The 21705-nt window shown below is 37.4% G+C and overlaps 1 protein-coding gene across 3 annotated transcripts in view; it reads right to left on the reverse strand.

Annotated features, from left to right (window-relative positions):
* Positions 1-21705, reverse strand: part of Twin (CCR4-NOT transcription complex subunit 6-like twin) — a 484682-nt gene that overhangs the window by 236130 nt on the left and 226847 nt on the right. Inside the window, exon 6 of one of the 3 annotated variants that reach the window (XM_083107017.1) lies at positions 17532-17567. The exons of the other annotated variants lie outside the window; for them this stretch is intronic. Coding sequence (XP_082963143.1) covers positions 17532-17567 — 36 coding nt within the window. The remainder of the gene's footprint in view (positions 1-17531; positions 17568-21705) is intronic. 3 annotated transcript variants of the gene reach the window in all.

The raw sequence follows: 21705 nt of genomic DNA on the forward strand, positions 1-21705 counted from the left end.
TTAAAATTTCGTAACTTTATTTATAGTAATAATCACGTAATTAATTTAAACATATCAACATTTATTAGAATTAATGAACCCATCGTTTCACGATAACTCTCTCGAGTTGAATATATCGTAGAGGAATGTCGGAGGTAAAGACACAGCGGAGGTAATTGGCATCGCGCAAACCGCGATGTTCAGCGCGTTTCCTTGAGCAATGCGACTCTTATTTATTAAAGGCGCTTTGTTTCGGAAACAATTAACGACCTGGTAGAGAATGCACAAAAGAAGCCCCCGCTTCTGTGCCGAGAACCGCCCGGCGTCTCTCGCGCGGTAACTTACATAATTTCGAAAGACGTCCTGACATTGGCACGCGTATACCGTGCACGTGTATAGCGTTGAAACAATACCGGCTGACGCTGAAACGCGCGCTATACAAACCGCAGGATCGATACCGCACGTCTACAGAGCGAGATCGAGATTTATGCGAAGGTAACACTAAACAGCGCCGACTGCTGTTGTTGCTTCACGCGCGCAGAATGAAGCCAAATGCATATATGTGGCAAATTCATATTAGTCTCGCCTCCTTGCGTGCATGTCGCGAGATCGTGCGAGATTGTTTTAACCAGATTAAAGCATAAAAAAATAGCTAAAAGTATAAGATTTTCAAAACATGTATATAATAATCTGATCCTCTATAATTATTATTCTTATAAAGATATATTTTGTATAAAAAATGAATGATAATTTGTTTGACAATTTTCTATAATTTTCTATAATTTTCTATTAATATGTTAAAGTAGTTAATAAAGTTTTCGATAGTTTAATTTTTTCGAAATTTTGTTACTAGAAAATGATTTATGCCACTTGCAAATTCACTCAAGAATATATGTATAATATCTTTTCTCTCTAATACTCTTCGTAAAGTGTGTAATAATTACTATTTACAGTACAGAGCCTGTGCATATATTTAGCAGCGGAGATTGAAAAGGGCACCGCACAACGCGAAGGAACTCTTCTGCCTCATACTCGAGAAAAAGAGAAGAGCCTCTCGACGCCCTCAGTGAAGATGACTGTCTCGGTCGCCGATGAGTCTGCAAGATGATTCTGAATAACATTGACAAACTTTGCGTACGGATTCTTTTAGTTGGGCTCAATTATTCCTTAGCGATTATGTTAACATCTTTGTTTCATCTTTAAAGTTAATTTTTCTAATCTTGAGTATTACCCTCTTCATATAATAACTTGACTGCTAACATGATAGTAAAACTTCATATTTTATATACGCGCGTATTAACTAGTACTGGAGAAAGAAAATTTAAATTTTTATTTTTTTTTTCAAGAACAAAAAATATTTATCACAAGGAAAATTTAAAAACGTGTATTTCTTTGTAAAATTTTTTACGCTACTTGTGCAAATTTCATTATTTGCGCAAAAAATTAAATATTTGAAAAAAATGGTGTTCACTCGACTAAAAAATTCGTTAACGAAAATTTGTAAGATGTTAATAGACTGTGCTTCTCCGAGTCGCTGCACATCGCCGAGCAGATAGATATATGTATATGCATATATATAGATATATTAATTTTCGACCCGCATTGAACCGCATCCGGACATAGGCGAGGCGTTTTCTTCGTCCGACATATTTTTCCGGTCGAACTCTGCGACGCCCATCCGCCTGTTCATTCTACTACACTGGAAATGTTAATTAAATTACATACGCGTGTTACGTTTACGTTTTCATTCGCCGAATTTGTCAGATTATAAATGTTGCATGCGGCCAGCATTGTTGAAACGGAGAATCGGTCTCGATTTATACTAATTTACGATTTTTATCATCCGGCGATTTATGCTGATTGTCGAATTTTTATCATTAGAATATATTTCTTTTTCTTAGAATTAAAAAGACTGAGTTGGACATCAACAAAATAACGTGGCAAAAATATGAAGATAAATAAAACGAAAAAATTGCAATGGAAATTTTCTGAATATTATTATCGTGTAAATTGGCAATATTGTTATCAGTGACTTAAAGAATCATGCAAGAGTATCCTGCAGATAAAAATGTTACAGTAATATAATACAGTTGTATTATTTTTGTTCAATAAAATAATGAAAAAGAAATTAAGATTTTCATTTGACTCACGCTCGTATTTACTCCACAGTTATGATACACGAGAATAAAAAAGATATCACTGTTAAATATTCATCGAGTATTGTAGGTTTTTCCGACTATGATATATAAATTTGTTGACTACAATTGCAATTTTGGCACGCAAATAATAATTTTTCAAAAAATTTTATCTTCCTTATTGAATAATATATCCTAACAATTTTTCATTTTAATAGGAAATTTTATTTTACAATTTTGCGAATAATATTGTGCGTGTTCCATAATTAGTAGGAGAATTTTATTTCAAAAAAGAGTTTTTTGAAAAAATATCTTCTTTGTAAAATATGCAAATTATTGATGAATCTCGTGTTACGCAAAATCTATTATCCTTTAATTAATATACGAAAGCGCGCATTTCTTTCTCTTCTCAAGTATTATTACTATGATATTCTCTCTCATGCATACACATTGTGTGCACGTACGATTCAAATCTCATTATAAATTGTTCGAGTAATAGTGATCTCGTGAAATAAAAACCGACGACGATTGCATGCTTCCTTGGTTCATATGTGAAATTTATTGTTCGAGCAAAATGATAAATTCACATTAAAGTAAATTTATATCGCGGCTACAGAAAAGATAAGATATTACAAATGATAAATATAAATTATATTACACATTGCAAAATGTTATTTTACACGACTGATATTTGCAGACATAAAACTACCGCAACATAACGGATGTAACTTTTAACGGGAATCGAATGTTAATTTCAAAGCACATGCATTATTTCCTCGATCCATCCCCACGCATGCCTCGTGCTATCGCTATATGGCTAAAGATAACGCACTTGATGGGCGGCAGCATCACACAAACAGTCTGCCTGTCTCCACTTACGTTAATCGTGACGCTGTCATGTTCCCATGACGGCGGGTCCATCCGTTAACGTCCGTCATACGTGGCCGCGCGCTCTATTAATTAATCCCGCGACGACAACGTCTGCACGAAACGTTTAGATTTGCTAATGACCCACAAGCATCATACGTATGCGGCGGGCATAATAAATCGGAAAATTATTGTAGATAAAATCATAAATAAATAGCCGCGTCGTATAAATAGCTGCGTCGTGTAAGATAATTGTTTCCCACGATCTTACTATGTAATTAGTCTGGATAAATATTACGTTGTATAATATTACATTAACATTTTATTTGCATCGAATTTATTAACGTTATTGCGACTATTGCAATAAACAGCAAGCAGTTTTCATAATTCGTAGATTTTGTAACAATTTTAAAAAACAATTTTTTAACTGTTTATTCGTTGTTTCTAATTTTCTAAGAATTACTCAAAGATTTGTCGTGAAAATTATCATGTCGAGTTGGCCTCTCTCGGATCCCATGAGCTTTTTATTTTTATATCCCAAAGAAAAGTCATTCTCATAAATGCAAGGTACAACGGAGCGGCCATCAGTAATAAATGGAGATATTGACAATCCGACGTGGCAGTGAAACGAAGAGCACCCGGACAGAGACTCATCTTCCATTATTATAGGTTTACGGTTCATCTTGTCGTTTCGTTCGTCGAATCCGTCGTTCGATACGGGAACTTTCATTATAATCAATGCACTTTTTCTTCAGAGCCTCCAACAAAGACCGTAAAATAATAAAGAACGCTTCTCGATCCTCAAAAGAATGACTTGTATGCGAAATTGAAAATTTTATCACGATTTTTATCTCGATTTTTGTCGCTAACAAAATTAATTTTGAAAAATTAATTAAATATATTTACAATTTTGATAAATTAAAAAATTTTTATAAATTATTAATTGCACAAATTAATTTTCTTAACCATTTGATAAAATTAGAAAATACAATAACAGATAAACAATTATTTTTAAATTTAAATTAATATAAATGAGACATACACATATCTAATAATAAATTTATATCTTTCCGTTTTCTCCCTAGTTTCTAAAAAAAAGTAAATAACTAATTTTAAATTTACAAAAAAAAAAACATCAATTTTGGAGTATTAAGAAATTACGGTAAAAAGAACTTCACTCTTATAAATTAATTATATAAAAGCATGAACAAATAAAAATATATAAAAAACCTAATAGAATCTAATTATTTCGCACAAACTAGATAAAAAAGCAATTTGTCTCAGGATACATGTGTCCCTGAATACGACACGCAGCTTCGGCAAAGAGGAAAAGTAATCTCAAGTGGCTATACATTTCTATCCAAAAGTTTAGCTCTCGGCATACTTTTTTCAAGCACTAATGCAAACCGCTGCGCTCTCTCTCTTTCTTTTCCTCTCTCTCTCTCTTTCTCGCGAGAACGATATAATTTACTGCGGCTATATATGCCCGGACCGTTTTAATACCCGGGTGTTTCTGGTCCCCTCGTCTCCCACTTTTTACCCCTCGTTCTCCGGCGAGAATTCACTGGCAAATTAAAACCGCAAGAGAATTTATCGCCTGCTCCCAGTCGGCTCGGTGCGTCTGGCACCGTTTAAGATAACTAAGTGCCGAAGACACGTATTAACGAGCGCTTGATTCGTCTCGTTTCTCGGCTGAGAGGTCGAGATTTTTGCGCGGCGAATGACGATGAAGAATGAACCGAGAAATTAGTATCTTCCATGGCCGCGATACGCGGTTGATAACGGTTAAAGTAGTTTTGCAATGAAAAAGATTCAAGTCACAATTTGATCTAATGAAATATCGTAGTCAAACGGTTCATCTTTAAAGATCTTTTTTAATTCTCTTTCAATGAAAATGTTTAAAAAGACTTGTAAAAAATATTTCACCATGTAGAAAAAATCACCATGTTCATCTGTACATATCTATACAAAACTTTGAAGCTTTTAAAGAAACTTTTTGTTCATGCAAATTGTAAGATAAACTTACGCGCATTATTTTTCTCATTACTTTATTATATCTATATAATTATTTATAAAATTATTCGCGATCTTGACAATCATTCAAATATTGTTTCTCCTGTATTTTATACATACATATTTTATTCTTTACTCAAATGTATATCGTTCTTAAAACTTGTTCGGATTGTTCGCTAATTACCGCCCGTCGCGCAAACACTCAAGTCATCCGGTCGATCGAGCGAAAAGCGTCGGATGCGAAAGTGGTTCGTCTCGGAGACTGGCCAGACGGGATGGGAACTGCGGAACGTTCTCTCGAGTGCCATCGCAAAAACGTTTACGTCGCACCGTAACGACGAATAGACAGTATTTCTCTCTCTCTTCCCCTGTTTCCCTCGTTCTTATCCCTGGAAATCGGCACGCCGTATAAAGGAACCGAGAAAGCGCATAGATAGACTCGCGCGGCCTCGAGTGCATTACTCCAATAGGAGAGGCGGCGACCGCTGGAGATGGTCGCGGTCGAGGGTTCTGTACACACCGCGGCCGCCGCAGTGTGTTTGCCCGCAAATAGAATTTCCTCGCGTCTTTATTTACTAATAACGTAGTCCCTGTGGTCGATTCACTCGAAAGACGAGAGGAAGACGCGCGTATAGAGACTCGTTCGTTCGCTCGCTCGTCGGCTCCTCGAAAAAGCGGCCTTTCCGAATCTCACGCGCGAACTTTGACTCGCGCGTTGAATCATTGTAACATAACGTTACACGATTCCACACGAAGCATTTACATATCGCTATTAAGATACGTTTCATTGCATACGTTTCTATCACATGCTTCGTTATCAATGACACACGATTGTAATGAAACAGTGTGCGATATGCACACTCGCTATCATAATTCTTTCGAATCTCCTTTAAACTGTGATAGCGGTATTAAAAATAATTAATGGCGGTACCTTCCTTCGCGATAGTCTATCTAAATTTATGCGTGTATAACTAAGCGTATAACTAAGCGTATACTTATACGTATTCATTCTTTGAACGGTGCCGTAACTTTTCGCTTTATCGCGTCACGCGGTGTAATGTCATCGTGGAAAATACTCTCGTCTCTCCTATCTTCGAGATAAACACGTCTTTCCAGAGAGAACGTCGTTTGCCTTTATAAACGTCATATCGTCGCACGGGGATCTAGTAGTAACTGTCTCGTTCCGACATCTAACTTGAAATAAATGCGTATGGAAGGGTCGATCACCGAGCGTGCGCGCGAAATGCGTGTCGCGCGACCCGCATTATTCAAGATATTAATTTTTTTCGTCATCTGTGCGTGTGCGTAATTTGTATATTTCTACGAATATTTATCGATTTTGCGTTGCACGAATGATAATAGCGCGTTATCAGTACAATGTGTATGAGCTAAGCGAAAACCGTGCTCTTATCAAATCAACGATGATTGTATCGCGTATGATTTTCTAATAGTTGGAATAAATTTGTCGATCGATATTGATTTCTATGAGATATTTAAATGGAAGCTAGGAATAAATTGAGAAGATGAAGTAAAAATATGTTGCGTTCTTAAAAAAAAATTAAAACTCCGTTTAAATACATATATTATATTTTTCCCATATGGCACAACGTGAAATATACAAACTATTCGGGAATTCTTACATCAACAATTTAAAACAGCATGTATCGAAAACTCAATTTTTAGAATTAAGATATCACATAATTGATACAAATAATAGCAAGAAAAATAAAATAGTAATTTTATTTAAAAGTGGTTTGCGTTTGACTGTTACATCGTATCGTTTCTATTGGACAATTTACTCATGTGTCGAGAAACGCATTACAGGTGCATTATAACAAAGTTGCAAAAAAAAGCCACGTGCAAAAGATTACCGGGTATCCCCTCGCGTTTGTTATACCATCGCCGTCATGGATCCCATTTTTCGCAAACGAATGGCAGAATATAATACGCGTCATCTCATGAGACTGGTGGGAAACCGGCGACGCGCGAAAATGACGCCCTTTCGAGACCGCAACCGCATTACTCACGCGACGCTTAGCGAGCGCTCGTTATGAACGTTGGGAAAATGTCTGGGCGCATTTTTTCTCGCGGACGCGAGCGAATAAAGGAGCAAAGCGGGTATGCTAAATCATGAACCCGCGTTCCTCCATGATACCTCCTGACGATGACGTGTACACGCGTATAAATCAATTGCTCTACGCGACTCGGATCGTAAGTGTTCAGAGGCCGACAGTGCAATTTCTCGATATAAAAAAGTTTAAAAGCAGCTCGAAGAATCTAGGGCAGGAAGAATCAAAGCGAGAAAGCATATGTTATATACTTGGAGAAATAAGTAAGTATCCGTTTAAAATAGATTCAGAAATCAACTTTGACATAAATAATAATATTCTGCTGTCCTACTTTGGTTTAAATTTGTATTCCAGAGTAGATCAGCGCAAATCAACCCTGACATAAAATTATTTTATTTATTCTATTTAGATTTTAAGTTCAATAGTTCTTAAATGAAATTGCTCATGTCGACGACTAGTTGATGTAGAGAAATGAAAGATTTTTAATAATGCATGTGCATTTCAACTTTAGATTCAAAAATATAGGTAAAATGAACATTTTTATACATAAAAAATATCGAGATATGCTACATATACCCAAGTACATATATAACACATATTGCATTTATCCATGCGATTAATTTAGTATCGTCATTCTGTATCAGAGAACCAACATTGCAAAATTTGATCATATCTTATGCCAGAATGGCATTCACACTATGGCCTTATTTTGTCTCGTTAATGAATCATGACGGATTAAAAGAGAAGGAGAGAGAAAAAGAGAAGTTTGTTTAGCCTTGGTAATACGATTACATCGAAATATCCCTGGGTCAGCAACGTGTTCTCTTGTTCTGGCCTCGTCATTGAATTCAGTATCGCGTGACAACTGATTTCGCACGCCAAACGCGATCCTGCTATTTGTAGAAGCACAAAGATTTCAATACATTCGTTTCCACGTATTTGTTCGCGTAATGAAAAAAAACAGATAAATGAAACTGAAAGGATGTCATTAGTATTTTCATGTAAGACTATTGTTGATAAAAATTAGGATTCTTATTTGAAAAAAAAACAACGATAAAATATTTGAATTATAAATAATGAAAAATTTTTTTAAATTATCAGGAATTATGATTCACACGCGCACAAATGCGTAACGAAATTATTTCTTATATAATAAATTTAATAAAATTTATTGAAATAAAAAAAAATTAAATCTTTCTTTCAAAATCTGACAGATGGAATTCATCATCGCGGATGATGCTACAACACGTCTCCCAAGAATCGAGAGAAGATTTATAGCTTTATGATGAAAAGTGAGACAAGACGAGTCTGACGTTTTTAATTACAGGGACACGGCGGTTTAAGACTTTATTCACTTTGGTCTCTCTATGGGAAAGTCTTCTCCGGGGATTCGATGATGGCCAAACGATCAAAATCGGCTTACACCGCTCGGGGAGTAACGGCACTTCCTGTTGCCAGACGAACGAGGATGCTGGAAGAAATACTTCGAGCATGTAATATATGCCGATAACGCGCAACGTGCCCAAGCGCGGCCCCAAGATAATCGCACGGAAATCGGCTTTCGCGCAAGATTCGCGCGAGATAGAAACGCGCATAAATAAACAAATAACTCCGCGGCAGTCTAAATCACCGGTTCCGTTCGTTTGATTCATGATCCGAAGTATTCTGCGCGGACGCGGTACATAAATCAGCCACTTAAGGGCTGAGAATTGCACCAACTCAAGAGTTCGAAAGGATAGTGAAGCACGATCGCCGAGATGAAATTTCGGTTCACCTCGAGACGAGAAACGCGATAAATTATCCTTCTGCGCTGATTAGCGATCATCGATTTCATTGAAAATGATTGCTCGAAAATACTTAGTAGAAAATACCGATGCTATCACAAATTACGTGCAAACAAACGTACTTTTCTTACTACACGTTAAGGTGAAGCTAATGATTAAATGTTTCACAGATAAAACAACTGTGTTGATTGATTAGCAAGAGATTGTAAATTAATAATAATATATTTTACATATAAATGTTCTATATATCTAACATTCTAATTAAATTTTCGGCAACATTATTATAAATGTATTGTACATGTAAGAAATTTTCAACCTTAATATAAAGATCAGAAAGAATTGTATCAATAAAGAATTATATCCTCTAAATTATATTTTTTACAATATTACGATAAAAAACTGTTAACATTATACTAATGTGTGCGTATATGTGTAAAAATATTTATTTATCTCAAGATATTTATAACATTCCTTTCAATACACTTGGAAGACTTGGCGCACACAATTTATCACGAGATAATTAAATTATTCCAACGATATCTACGTACATAAGACATGCATCGTTGGTTAATGAGTTTTATTTCAAAAAAGAAATAGCCGAGATATGCAAAATTAGCATATGGTCTGACATGTTGACTACGTAATATACCTAATTAAGATACGCGCGTAAGGTCTCTATCATTAGAGAGCGCCTATTATTTAATAGTAATTAGAGATACTTATCGAATCGATATCGAGACCAATGATTATCCGAGCGCATCCAATTATTTGATCCGAAGCTTTTTACCGCATTGCGTAACAGCTCGTTACGCGTTTCGGACTAGCCTAATCATTAACCTCAATTGACAATAACGTATGCACGTTACATTGTCAATGCATTATTAGAATAATAGTTTAATTGCAATTAATTAGCCGCCTAATTAATAATTCGCTATTGAAAACGTGCTCTCTCGCTTATCATCCAATGAAAAGATGGTCGGATAATAATTCTCTACAAGGAATGTTCGATCCCGCGATGGGAAAGGCTTATCGCTTTTACATACATAATTTTCAATTATCTCGAGAGTTCATAGGTCTATTTTCCTTCGACACGCGTAATTTCTTTCGTTTTAAAGCTGCGCGAATTGAATCGTTATTAAAAAGATTATTCTATCGTAACGATGTCAGAATTCATATTTTAAAAAAGAAACGGGCAAAGAGTTCGCCTTATAAGAAAAATTAGATGACAGATTGATCTAATTGTAAGTGTCAATTCGACGACGTTATTAATTTCGGTGATGATCGCGAAATCAGTTTCGGTCTTCCAATTTAAGTCGGCAATTTTTCAAAATGTCCTCGAGAAGGAAGAGCACTCTTAGATATAAAGATTGTAAGGAATAATTGTAAAATATTAAGAGAAAAGAGAGTTTTCTTCATTTAAATAATCAAATAAAAATCTTTATAAAATGTGGAATAAAATTTTGAGCAATAAGAAATTTAAAATAAAATGTTTCTTTCTCGGCTGACTATATCAAGTATTTGGAGAAACAGATGGAGCTTTATTTTTTATTTAAATTCAAATGGACTTCACTGCAACAGAATTTTTATTTCAAGCTTAACTACCAAGACACACACACACACATACATCATCTTTAATGATATATAAATGAAAAATAAACGACAAGCCAATTCGATATTTTTCCATGAGATTTCCCGTCTTACATTTACATAACAAATCTATCCTTAACATTTTATATACTAGGTATGAATCAAGCTATATGTGCTTTATGTTCAAAAGCGACATAATAAATTAGCTAGCACGTCGAAAGCAGCCGCTGGCTGCACTGCTGATTTTAAAAACGACCGGAAAGCATACGAGGAAGGATTAATTATAAGTATCGATTTCCCACGAGAGCGAGATAATATCGATAGCATATTAAATTAATTAGCGATTCTCGGCGTCGGCAAGATTAATTATTCCGTTTCTTCAGTTATTTCGCTCGCTCTGTGCGTCTGTCTGTTCACAGCCGGCTGTTTCTATTTGCAAGACGCCATCGAGAGAATGTCTGTCCGGCGACGCAACGTTCGCCAGGATCGACGACGAGATGTCGCGAATGCATCAGATAAAGCCGAAGGATCTGCACGTCGTACATATCGTGGCATGATGAAGAGACACGATTCTCGAGAGAGACGACTCGTTCCTTTTTTGCACGGTGTGTCGCGAAGTATCTCGCTCATGTATCGATAGTCACGGCCGCTTTTCCCGATGGAAAATAATGAGTAAGCGAGATTAATCGAGAGAATGCAGACCACAGCCAAAGAATATCGTCGAGCCACATGTATCTTATCTCGAGATATTGTCATTTATTATTTTCAAGACACGCGCACGAACACACACATGCACCGCTGCAATTTATAATTTTTATAAAGAAACAATAAAATAAAATGTGAGAATTTTATCTATAAAAACATATTTTTTTTCATATTTCAAATTGCACGCGAGAAGTAAATAACAGTAATTTATAAGAGAAGAAATTTGAAAAAACTCGACATAAATAAATCTCATCATTGAAGCGAAGAAAGATTTTCGATCGAAGCAAAAATTATGACATCCATCTACCTGTAGCTATTATTAATTCCGTCGTGAAAAAGAAAAGTGGAACGAATAGCGATGTATAAAAAGAAAAAACATTCACTATGATTAATGCGAATTTAGATGTTCGATAAAAAACGTATTTTTTACGCGTCAAAGAATTATGGATGGTGTTTTAAGCGGGTCAGTTATTAATTCCGTTGTCGAAGTGGAAATCGAAAGTCAAATATGCCGGTACAACTTTAATCGTACAGTCGCATACACATATATAATGTTTACATACCGGTCAGTGTCATACCGGTCAGGTATTTACCGGTTTTGCGCACGTATTCGGCCTATGACTCATTTAGCCGGAGGTTCATTAGATGCTTTCTCTCAATATCTCTCTGCGTTCAGAAACAAAGGCCAGAATCCCACATAACATCCCAAATTGCGGACGTGTTCCGTTTTCGCCCGTTTATGACGCTGCAACATTTTCCATCGCTCGCTTAGTTACTTTCATCTCGCCGCAATTGTTTCCAGCAAAATTAGTAACAGATCGTTTTCGAGAAATATCTACTTTTTGCAATAGAAAATAAAAATAAAGACTAATATTTACATTTAAACGAGAGAAATAAAGAACGAAAGAGAGAGAGAGAGAGGTTAAAAATAAAATTATCTTAAGAAAGAATATTGAGAGAGAAAAAGATAATTATTTTTTTATATTAACTATTTTAATCACATAAAGACTGGAAGAATAAATTTTATATATCATAAAAAAGATTAAAAGAATAAAATTTACAATTAAAAAGATAGTTATCAATAACTATTTACTAGCTATAACTAATTCTAGCTATTTTTATAATAATAAAAATAAGAATATTTTTATTTCTTATTTTAATAACAAATCTACCATTTAAACTTTCAAACATTTATCACATATTTATTGCATTAAATAATGCTGAAAACGAAAGCAATCGAAACTCGCAACATTGCATATGCGTATCTCATAATATCTCGCGGATGATATTTTATTTATCGAAAGGATCCACATTTCGACATTAATTAATGGTATTGCATTCCGAAACGAGATCGGCTCGCGAGTTATAATTTTGCCGTAATGTCGCGCGACCGTAATTTCGCACAAATTGATATCTACTGATTTTGGGATTTGTTCCATATTGTGTCTTGTCGCGCGCACATGCGATCGGCGCGATGCGCGATTTCCGCGGGATGCACGACGATTGAAAAACGATCGTACTGCACGCAAACTGCCGTCCATCAATATCGAAAGGATCGCGGACGATTGCTCGCTCGGCCGCTATTTCATATGCACAATTGCAGTTACCGGATACCGGAAGGATTTGTCTTTAATACCGCTACTGATGGCCGCTACACCTATTCATGAATACAACAGTACGAAATTCGCTTAATGCACATTAAATATGGCTGCGATGCACGCTCAAGAGAGAGGTGAGGTGAGGAGAGAAGAGAGAGAAAGAGAGAGAGAGAGAGAAACAGAGAGAGAGAAACAGAGAAGAGGGAAAGAAGATACAACCATTCCACTCGCGATCGTTGAATGAAAACTAATGAATTTGTCGACCGTAATACTTACGGCTCGCGATACATCAAATCGCAATCAAGCTGTTTTTGTACAGAGTCCAGGAATCATCTCAATGATATATGTTGTATCGTTCGTCGTGATACGATAATCATCGTTTTGAAGAAGAAACGTTTCAATTATAAATCAGTCTTCTATCTTTTATTTTTATAAAACAAGCACGAGCTTTGAAATGCTGTGCAAAATAACCGAATATTCTATATATTTCTGTATATTTTCGTATATTTCAATTCTATAAAAAATTCAATGGAAAAAATAATAAAAAAATAATATTCCATTTTACAAAGATCTCGTCAGAAGTTATTCATTCGCATTACGAGATCATCGTGTCGCGATAAAACACTCACGCTACCTTACGCGAGCAACGGGACCGATAATTGACAGATTACTTATCTCGATGCCATTTGACGTGTTCGATGATGTCGCGAGATATAACGAGCCTTCTAGAATGACGCAATGAGAATACGACAAGATTAGCAGCGAGGATTAATTCTCCCGCGAGTTCGAAGGAATTCGATTATTTCGTCCATGAGATTCTAATCGCGACGTCTCGATAAGAATGGACGTTAGATCATTATTAAGATTATTATTAATTGATCCGACTACACCTTGCGGCGATATTCAATTTTTAATCCTTTATTCTTTTATCTTTTATGTCTTTATAAAACTCCAATAACCAATTCGAAATATACTTGCTAAAATCTCTTTCATCGAAATTCCATATGTTTTTCGTATAATTCTCGTTAACGGTCGAGTGACGCGAAATCTAGGATTAAAATTTCATCGAGCGAAAGCGGGACGTCGCGTATAAAACGCGTCGCGTGCGATACGTTTGATGATACACCATGCAGAAGAGAGGAGGAGCTCGGCCTCCCAAAAGCTCGGCGATAAACCGAGAAACAAACGGCCCGGTTTTCGTTATCCGCTGCGCCCGGAAGGGGCGGATAAACGCGGAAAAAAAAAACCAACGAGGAATACGATTATGTAAATGTAACTGTGCGGGAAGAAATACACGCGCACGCACACAAGCGTACAACGAGCCACTGCTGTTATTAACATCAGCCTCGCATGGCTTAATATTTAAATTAGTGTTAGGTCCGGAATTCGCTTTGGCGATAGTGCATGCTTCCGTGGATTATTAACACGAGCCAGTGAACCCGCGAGCGACACGACATGTGGCGTGTCGACAACGTTAAGAATTGTTGTTGGGCGAATTATCGGACAGAAGGTAACCGCTGATTCGCATGAAAACGTTTTGTGATATGCGTGTCTCTGAGAGAGAGGAGTAAAAAGCGCCCTTTTAAGATGATCAAGATATCCTCTATTCTAATAATTACAAAAAAAATTTAGAGATATGAGACTCATTATTAGACATAAACATGAACATTTTATCTTATGGCCTATATATCGTTATATATTTATTGCATTTCGTACATTTAATTTTTCTTTACATATATACACACATATATAAATTAAAAATATTATCTTAATATGATTTTAATATGTATATTTTTAAAGAGAGAGAAATATATTGTTAAATTAAAAGGGAGCATTATACAAAATACTCTTACTATATGATTGATTATATATATTTGTAACCTCTCTATTTCTGTAAAATAATATAACAAGTGATATTTAAATAATATATATATTTCTTTCGGAAGATGTATTATATTAAATATATTTCCAAAACGGAATAAATTTTTTCCACTATTGTTCTGGTCCTACCTTCCTTTTCATATCAATCGTAATACTAATCCAATCCATGATCCCTTCGATCGCGGTCATTATTGACGAGATCGAATATGGAACGGAATAAACCGACTCGTAGCCAATCTATAACGCGCGTCGTGTTTCAAATTCAATCACGATCAGTGTAGGTTGTTTACGGTAGCATGATAAATGAAAGCTGCTTAAAAATACGTCCCGGGCTCGTTACGAGCCGTCAGCTGTGCGTGTGCGTGTGCGTGTGCGTGGCTAACCGATGCGACAAAATACATTGCCGGCCAATTCGTTCGGCGATCATTATGAACATGGACAATGGCGTTGCTCGATAATGTTCGAAGATCTCCTCTGCCCTGCCCTGCCCTGCCCTACCCTGCCCTGCTCTGCCCATAGTAGATTCGTGTGTCATGATAGATGTTCCGGTGTCGCGTACCCAGACCATTCTGATAATACATCATACCGATGTATCGCATCGGCATTTATTTACGTCTCCGTAGCATCGAAACACGAATGCAAATTTAAACTTTATCATTTTTCGACCCTGCTATTTGCGCCGACGCGACGTGAATAATGTCACTCCGCGTGAACGTTACATTAATTTTCAATAGTGCAAAAAAATGGGGATAGTGAAATATAAAGGAGCTAAAAAGATTTAAAATTTTATTTGTAAAATCCATTTTCATATCGGTAACTCTTTGATATTTTATCTCCGAGTTTTCCTCGATTCACACTATTTCGATGATATTACGGTTTGCGCGACGTATTATATATAACATTGATTTTTTTTAGATTCTCATATAGATTAACAACAATCTCGAAATTATTGAGTTTCGATTCCCCCCATTAAGCGCGACTGCTATTTAATTATGCCGCTTCGTGAACGCGCGCACAATTCAAGATTAATTAGTTGCTAATGTAATTGATAATATTTGTCTATGTTTGCAATTCAGACAAGCAGGCGGATTAATTTTGCGGCAATAATTTATCAAAATTACGTCGTTGGTTTACGCATGAAATTGGAAAACATCGGACGGAATTAAATTTCGATTCATCAAATTATTATTATTGCAAATTAGGAAATTAATCAGAAATCCTGCTCAACCATTTATATCATGATCCTTTTGAAATAAATAATTACGTTTACTTATACTTTTGCAACTTTTATTTCAATGCTACTTTTTTAACTGCTCACCCTTTCTTTCATCCATTAAATATGATATAATATTCAAAAAAACTGCTATTAATTTAAATCTCTTTGAATCTACTATTTAAATACTAATTGTAAGCTACCTTACGCTCTTATATGCTGTCAGGGCGTTTTCACAGAATTAGCCTGGAATTCTAATAAATGCGTTTTTCTATCTCTTTCGCATAATTTCTATACTTTTTAATTCCGCCGTAGCTTTCAACGTTGTAGCACTCGACTCGACATGTCATCCGCGAAATGAAAATTGGGTTTTGCTGGGGAGGTTAAGGGAAGTGCTTGCGCGGAAACCGTAGAATGGCACGCATGGAATGCAAGTTCAAGTGTGACGAAAAATACGCGTATATGCGCGATGCATGGCTGTCGAGAGCCGTGCATAGAGTTGCAATGGGCGAAAATATTGAAACGCGTGGGATGCCGTGACGGGGAAAAACATGAAAAGATATCCAATGCTTTTTCTCATCGTCGAATTCATATTAACGTAAAAACAACGAGAAAGAAAAGAGCGAAGAGAGCACGACAGAATGCACATTTAGCTCGAAATAAACATCGGTATCAAAAGTCACGCATGAATCTAGGCGTGCGAGAATACGGAAAAAATATCTCTACGTGTATAACGAGAAATGTGTGTTTAATAAAATATTCGATTCGGTATTTTTTTCGAAGCATAAAAGTTGTACGTCATGCATCGTAAGTCATAAATTACTAGCACCAATTAAAGTGAGATTCGAACTTAATTATCAATTAAAGATAAAATTCGAATTTAGTTCCTAATTAATTAAATAATTGCAAAATTAAATGTCTATTTTAAAAATGTTTAATTTTTTTAGTTTTATTTTTAAATTTTTATTTAAATTTCTACCTTTGTTATTTTTTTATAAGTGTCGAAATTTATAGAAACTCAAAAGTTACTTTCAAATATTTAACTGATTATGTATACATTATATAATTATTAATTGTACTATAATTACCTCTCATTTATGCTCTATTATTATTATATACAAGTTATACTGTTATTTTAATAAACGATAATTATTCCCTTCGGAGTTTAGACTATACTCCAGATCTGTGCCAATGGTATTAAAAATGTTTTCATGGACTAAATATATTAAAAATATAGTAATACACATTTTTAACAATTTTTAAAGTGTGTTCATGCGAAACTTGGAAATTAGCATGCCGATTACACGACAAAGATAAAAGCAACTGATGAAATCGGTTGTGACTCATCGGCGAGTTTAAAGTCCGGATATTCATACGTTGTCACAGAAAATTGAGCCATAAAGGCTTCGCCGCGTGCGACGGTGACGACGAATGCTATTGAAACCGTGCCAAATTCGAAATTAAACCGTCGTAGAATGATGGCGTCGCGCGAGAATTACAAAGGATTTCCGGCAGCAATGCAAAGGATATTAAGCGTAATACATAATTCCGACTTAATGTGCGGAATATTTACGATAGGTCACGCCGGCCACCTATTGCGAATCTTCTAAAGAATTAAACGGAATAAAAACGCACGTCACCGTCGCATTCTTTCGAAACGATACGACGTGCAATAACAGAGATTATGCTAATTCGCTTACCACATGTCCCTTTGAGAAACTTTCTCGATCACATACCTGAAACAGAAAAATAAAGATCACGGTTACAACGCTATGTTAATGTATGGAAATATTTCGTAATTTTATTCTTTTAATACTTTATCCATTCTCATATTTAAAAAGTAAATCCATTATGGGTTGAGAAAAAGGCGAAAGAGAGATGTTAATTTCTCTGGGTTAATTTGCAATAGATGATTTGCGCTTTATGCAAAATCTCAGTAATCTTTAAAAGAAGTTCATAAACACACATTTCAAAAATGGCTCATTGTCGGGAATACAAAACGCAGCGCGCATATTCCATATTATTACCGTGTATCTCTGGCGGCGGCCTCTTTAGAGCAACGTTGGAGCAAATAAAATGAGCTAATTAAAAGATTACTGGCATAATCTTCATCTACGTCGAGTTGCCTGCCCGCTCGCCCGCATTTCGCGTTATGAGACGCATTGTCTTGGCATTTCTCGTCCACGCCCTGGATTTTCAGGCTGCAAACACACCGCGAGATACTTCCTTCGCCGCCGCCGCCGCCACTGCCTTCATTGCCACCACCGTTCGTCCCGGTTAAATGCCCGAGAGAAAAGCAATTATATTCGGAATTAGGACAGACGCCTACGGAATAGTTGCTATCTTAACCCCGAGCTGAGCATAAATCTCCCGTTGCTGTTGAACGATGAAACTTAATCCCGTATACTCACACGCTACGACTATGCTCCATTTTCCGAAGGCAAGTAAGCTAAACGAACTGTTTCTGCGAAGTATTCTCGCATATTTACCCGCTAACAATGATATTACTGCTTTTTCAATTATCCTCAGAATATTGCAGTTAATTTGGTACTGAATTCTCTTGTTTCACGAATGCTATATTTACGCTCGTACTTTTCATCAGGTATAAATAATCGCATTTTTAATTCCCGTATTAATTTTTATTTAAAACTCCCGAATCCAATATTTTCAATTTCTAAAATTGTACAATTATTGAAATTAAATATTATTAAATTGAATTTTAATTTCAATTAAAAATCTTATTTTCGAAATAAATATTATTATAATTTTATTTTTAATCTATGATAATTATCTAGTAAATTTTTATCAAGAAATTACAAACTTAAAAATTTGTATCGTCGTCAAAGGACACGTAGGAAAAGATCGCGCGCCATGATCCGCGACGATGTCTCGTGCATTTTACAATAATGCAACATAATACTCTGTCTATATATCCGTGACTTAATTCCCATAACGCGAATAATCGGAATAACCGGAGGAAAGCAAGTTTACGTCGCGTCGCCGACATAGCGGCGGCAGCCTCTTTAAGTCCGCGCGGTGCTCCAACTTTCGGCGGTTACTCCGCGAGTTAACTGAAAACAAAGCCCAAAGCGCGACTTTGGAAAGACGAGCGTTCAAGTTCCGTAACGAAGTACGAAACTCCAAAGTGCAAGAGAGATCAAGATAGAGAAAGAGAGAGAGAGAGAAAGACAGAATGAACAGAAGCGCGGTTTACTACTTGCATATACGAGCGGCGTTACGTTATAGTTAAGTAGTTTCTCTCTGGAAAACTGTGCCTTCGGGCGCGCCCGAAACTTCTCACGACAAGTTACCAGGTTCGTCCCCTTCCCTCTTCTCCCATCTTCAAAGTTTAAAAAAACCTTCCTACCTTCGACAGCAAATAGAGCAAACGTCACGTGCGCGAGTGCAATTTTTCGGCGAAATTTTTCGCCAGGATTTTTGGACACTCCACCGCACGGCGGTTTGACCCAGTTGTTATTTCCTGTTGGAGTAATTTAGAATAGCGCCATCGCGTCGCGGCGCCGCCCGTTGAATGTTAATGCAGCACGGTTAAAGTTACCGTAATGCCGCCGCGAGTGACTGATTTTCAACGGAGATTCAGCATTCAGCTCTCTATAATTGTTTCGCGCCAGAGTTTCGCCCACGTACAGGGAGATGCACGCGTAAACAAATACCTTATAAATCTCGCTGTGTGTTTTGTAAATAAATTTTTTAAACATTCCAACCGATGCAAGGGGAAAATAAACTGCGCGAAAAAAAGGAACCCAAATCAATATTTTTAACAAAATTTAATATAAAATTTCCAACATTAAGACGATATTATTTACATCCGTGGAATTTCGTCAAACGCTTGAAGAGTTCACATTGCGAGATCGAAATGTGCATCGAAACGCGAGCTTTAATTAAATTGGAACGAATTTAATGGCGAGCCGCGGGTAGTATTACGCAAACACGCCGCGAGAGTTCGGCCGCGATAACGCAAGCAACATGACGTTCGTGCTATGCTTCGCGCCCGACACGAGATATCCCGGCGAAAAATGTCCGGCTCCGTCGGGCATTAATTACGCCGATAGGCGGCATTAATTTAGCAACAATGTTTAATTCGCTTGCGCGCGACCGCACACACACGCCAACGACAACGTCTTCGATCACGATCCCAGCTGGCGGTTACGCTGCAGCGCGCATTAATTAGGATCCAGGATAGGAAATTGTTTCTCTACCATCACGCGACTCGCCTCGCCTCGGGTAAATGTACGTATGATAAACGTAATAACACACGCATTATGCACGGTGGTGTATCAGGAGCCGTCTGGTATGGTGTGGCGAGTCCCATACCATCCGGCAACATTAAACATCGCGCGGAAAAAGAGCAAGGATTGGCTCTCGCGTCGATTCTACGGACGCAGGCAATTCTATATTAATTAGGGGACTAGTATTGCCGCCGTATAATAGAACCGATAATAACTATAAAGCTGCGAGATATGCGGGCGAGAGGAGGAAAGAAATTAATTAGCGAAGCGCTATCTTTCTTCTTCCGCGGCGACCGTTCGGAATCATTGTCATCTTCATCGATCACGACGACAATCTACCTGGAATACGCCTGCGTCGTATTAAACGATGTTTATAATAATCATCGCGCTGCCAAAGGGAATCGCGCGATAAGAGTAGGCGGCGCGATAAATGGCAAAGCGCGAGCATCGAATCGCGCATGGTATAGCGTGCGATTTATCTTGACGAATGAATGGAGTTGAATCTAACGAACGAAACGATCGACCGAGTCTGCGCGCGTAATGTATTTACCGTGGATGCTGATCATTGATTATTACGTCTCTCGCGCAATTATTACGAGGCTATCGCGTTCAAAGGAAAATTATTACGTGAGCCGTACTTACGTACGGTTTAACAAAACATAGAGTAACGAGCGTCGAAGAGTGGTGCCGAAGCAAGAAATTGCAGGCCGCCCGTACGTCTGTGGCACGGATTTCGCGCGTCCCGGCTATCAGCGTCCCTTTCGCGTCGAGGGTACACAATGAGAGGTAATAAGGTATCCCTCCGGGGTGCTAATTAAGAACAGGGGCGCGGACGGACGGACTCGGCGTTGGGACTAGGTGTTACCGCGATGTTAGCGCGATGTTTCTCCAGGCGATTCGTAATAATATACCGGCAAAAGACCGACGCGGCAATCCGTACGAGCGGAATGTAATTCCGCTATGTATTATTTCGCGATTACCTTTTAGTAGCGCGCTCGGATCACGGCTCGGCGCCCTAATGTCTTGGAACGCTTCTTACAATGCGCGGTCTATTTGCTCTGTATCTTTCCCGTCGAGGGAAACCGTTACGTATAATCGGTGGAAATTATACGTTCGCCCCGACAAACTCCCCCTCCCTCCCTCCCTTCCTCCGCGCGCGCGTTACCGATATCATCTATCACTTTAATCATTTTTTAAGTTGAGATAACTTAAACGATTCTCGCGTGCGGAATTCCATTTCTAGATATCGCTAACTGCATTGGAGTTTTCCCAGACGACGATTTATCGAAGCGAGAAGATTACGCGTCGACGTAGTTTCGCAATCGATAGCGAGGTATATCGAAGACGAAATACCGTTCAAGGAGAAGCAACATTAAAGCTTGACTCGGATACGCCGACGTTTTTTATTCCATTTCGCGTTGATAATCGGAGGCGAACGCGACCGTTGTTGTTGCCGATCGCACGAAGTGCATATCGTCGCGAGATGGCCAGCGGTATCTTTAGAGCGTAACTTAATATGGGCTTCCGTTAGGCGATCCAGAAAGCCGGAGATAAGGGAGAACGTCGAGGAGGAGGCGAAGAGACTCGTGCTTCTGCGCGCAGACAGATAGGCACGTCGTCGGTG

The sequence above is a fragment of the Camponotus vicinus genome, unplaced genomic scaffold (assembly GCF_025532165.1).
Source record: "Camponotus vicinus isolate PSW18456_S1 unplaced genomic scaffold, iyCamVici1.0 SCAF_8, whole genome shotgun sequence".
Lineage (NCBI taxonomy): Eukaryota > Metazoa > Arthropoda > Insecta > Hymenoptera > Formicidae > Camponotus > Camponotus vicinus.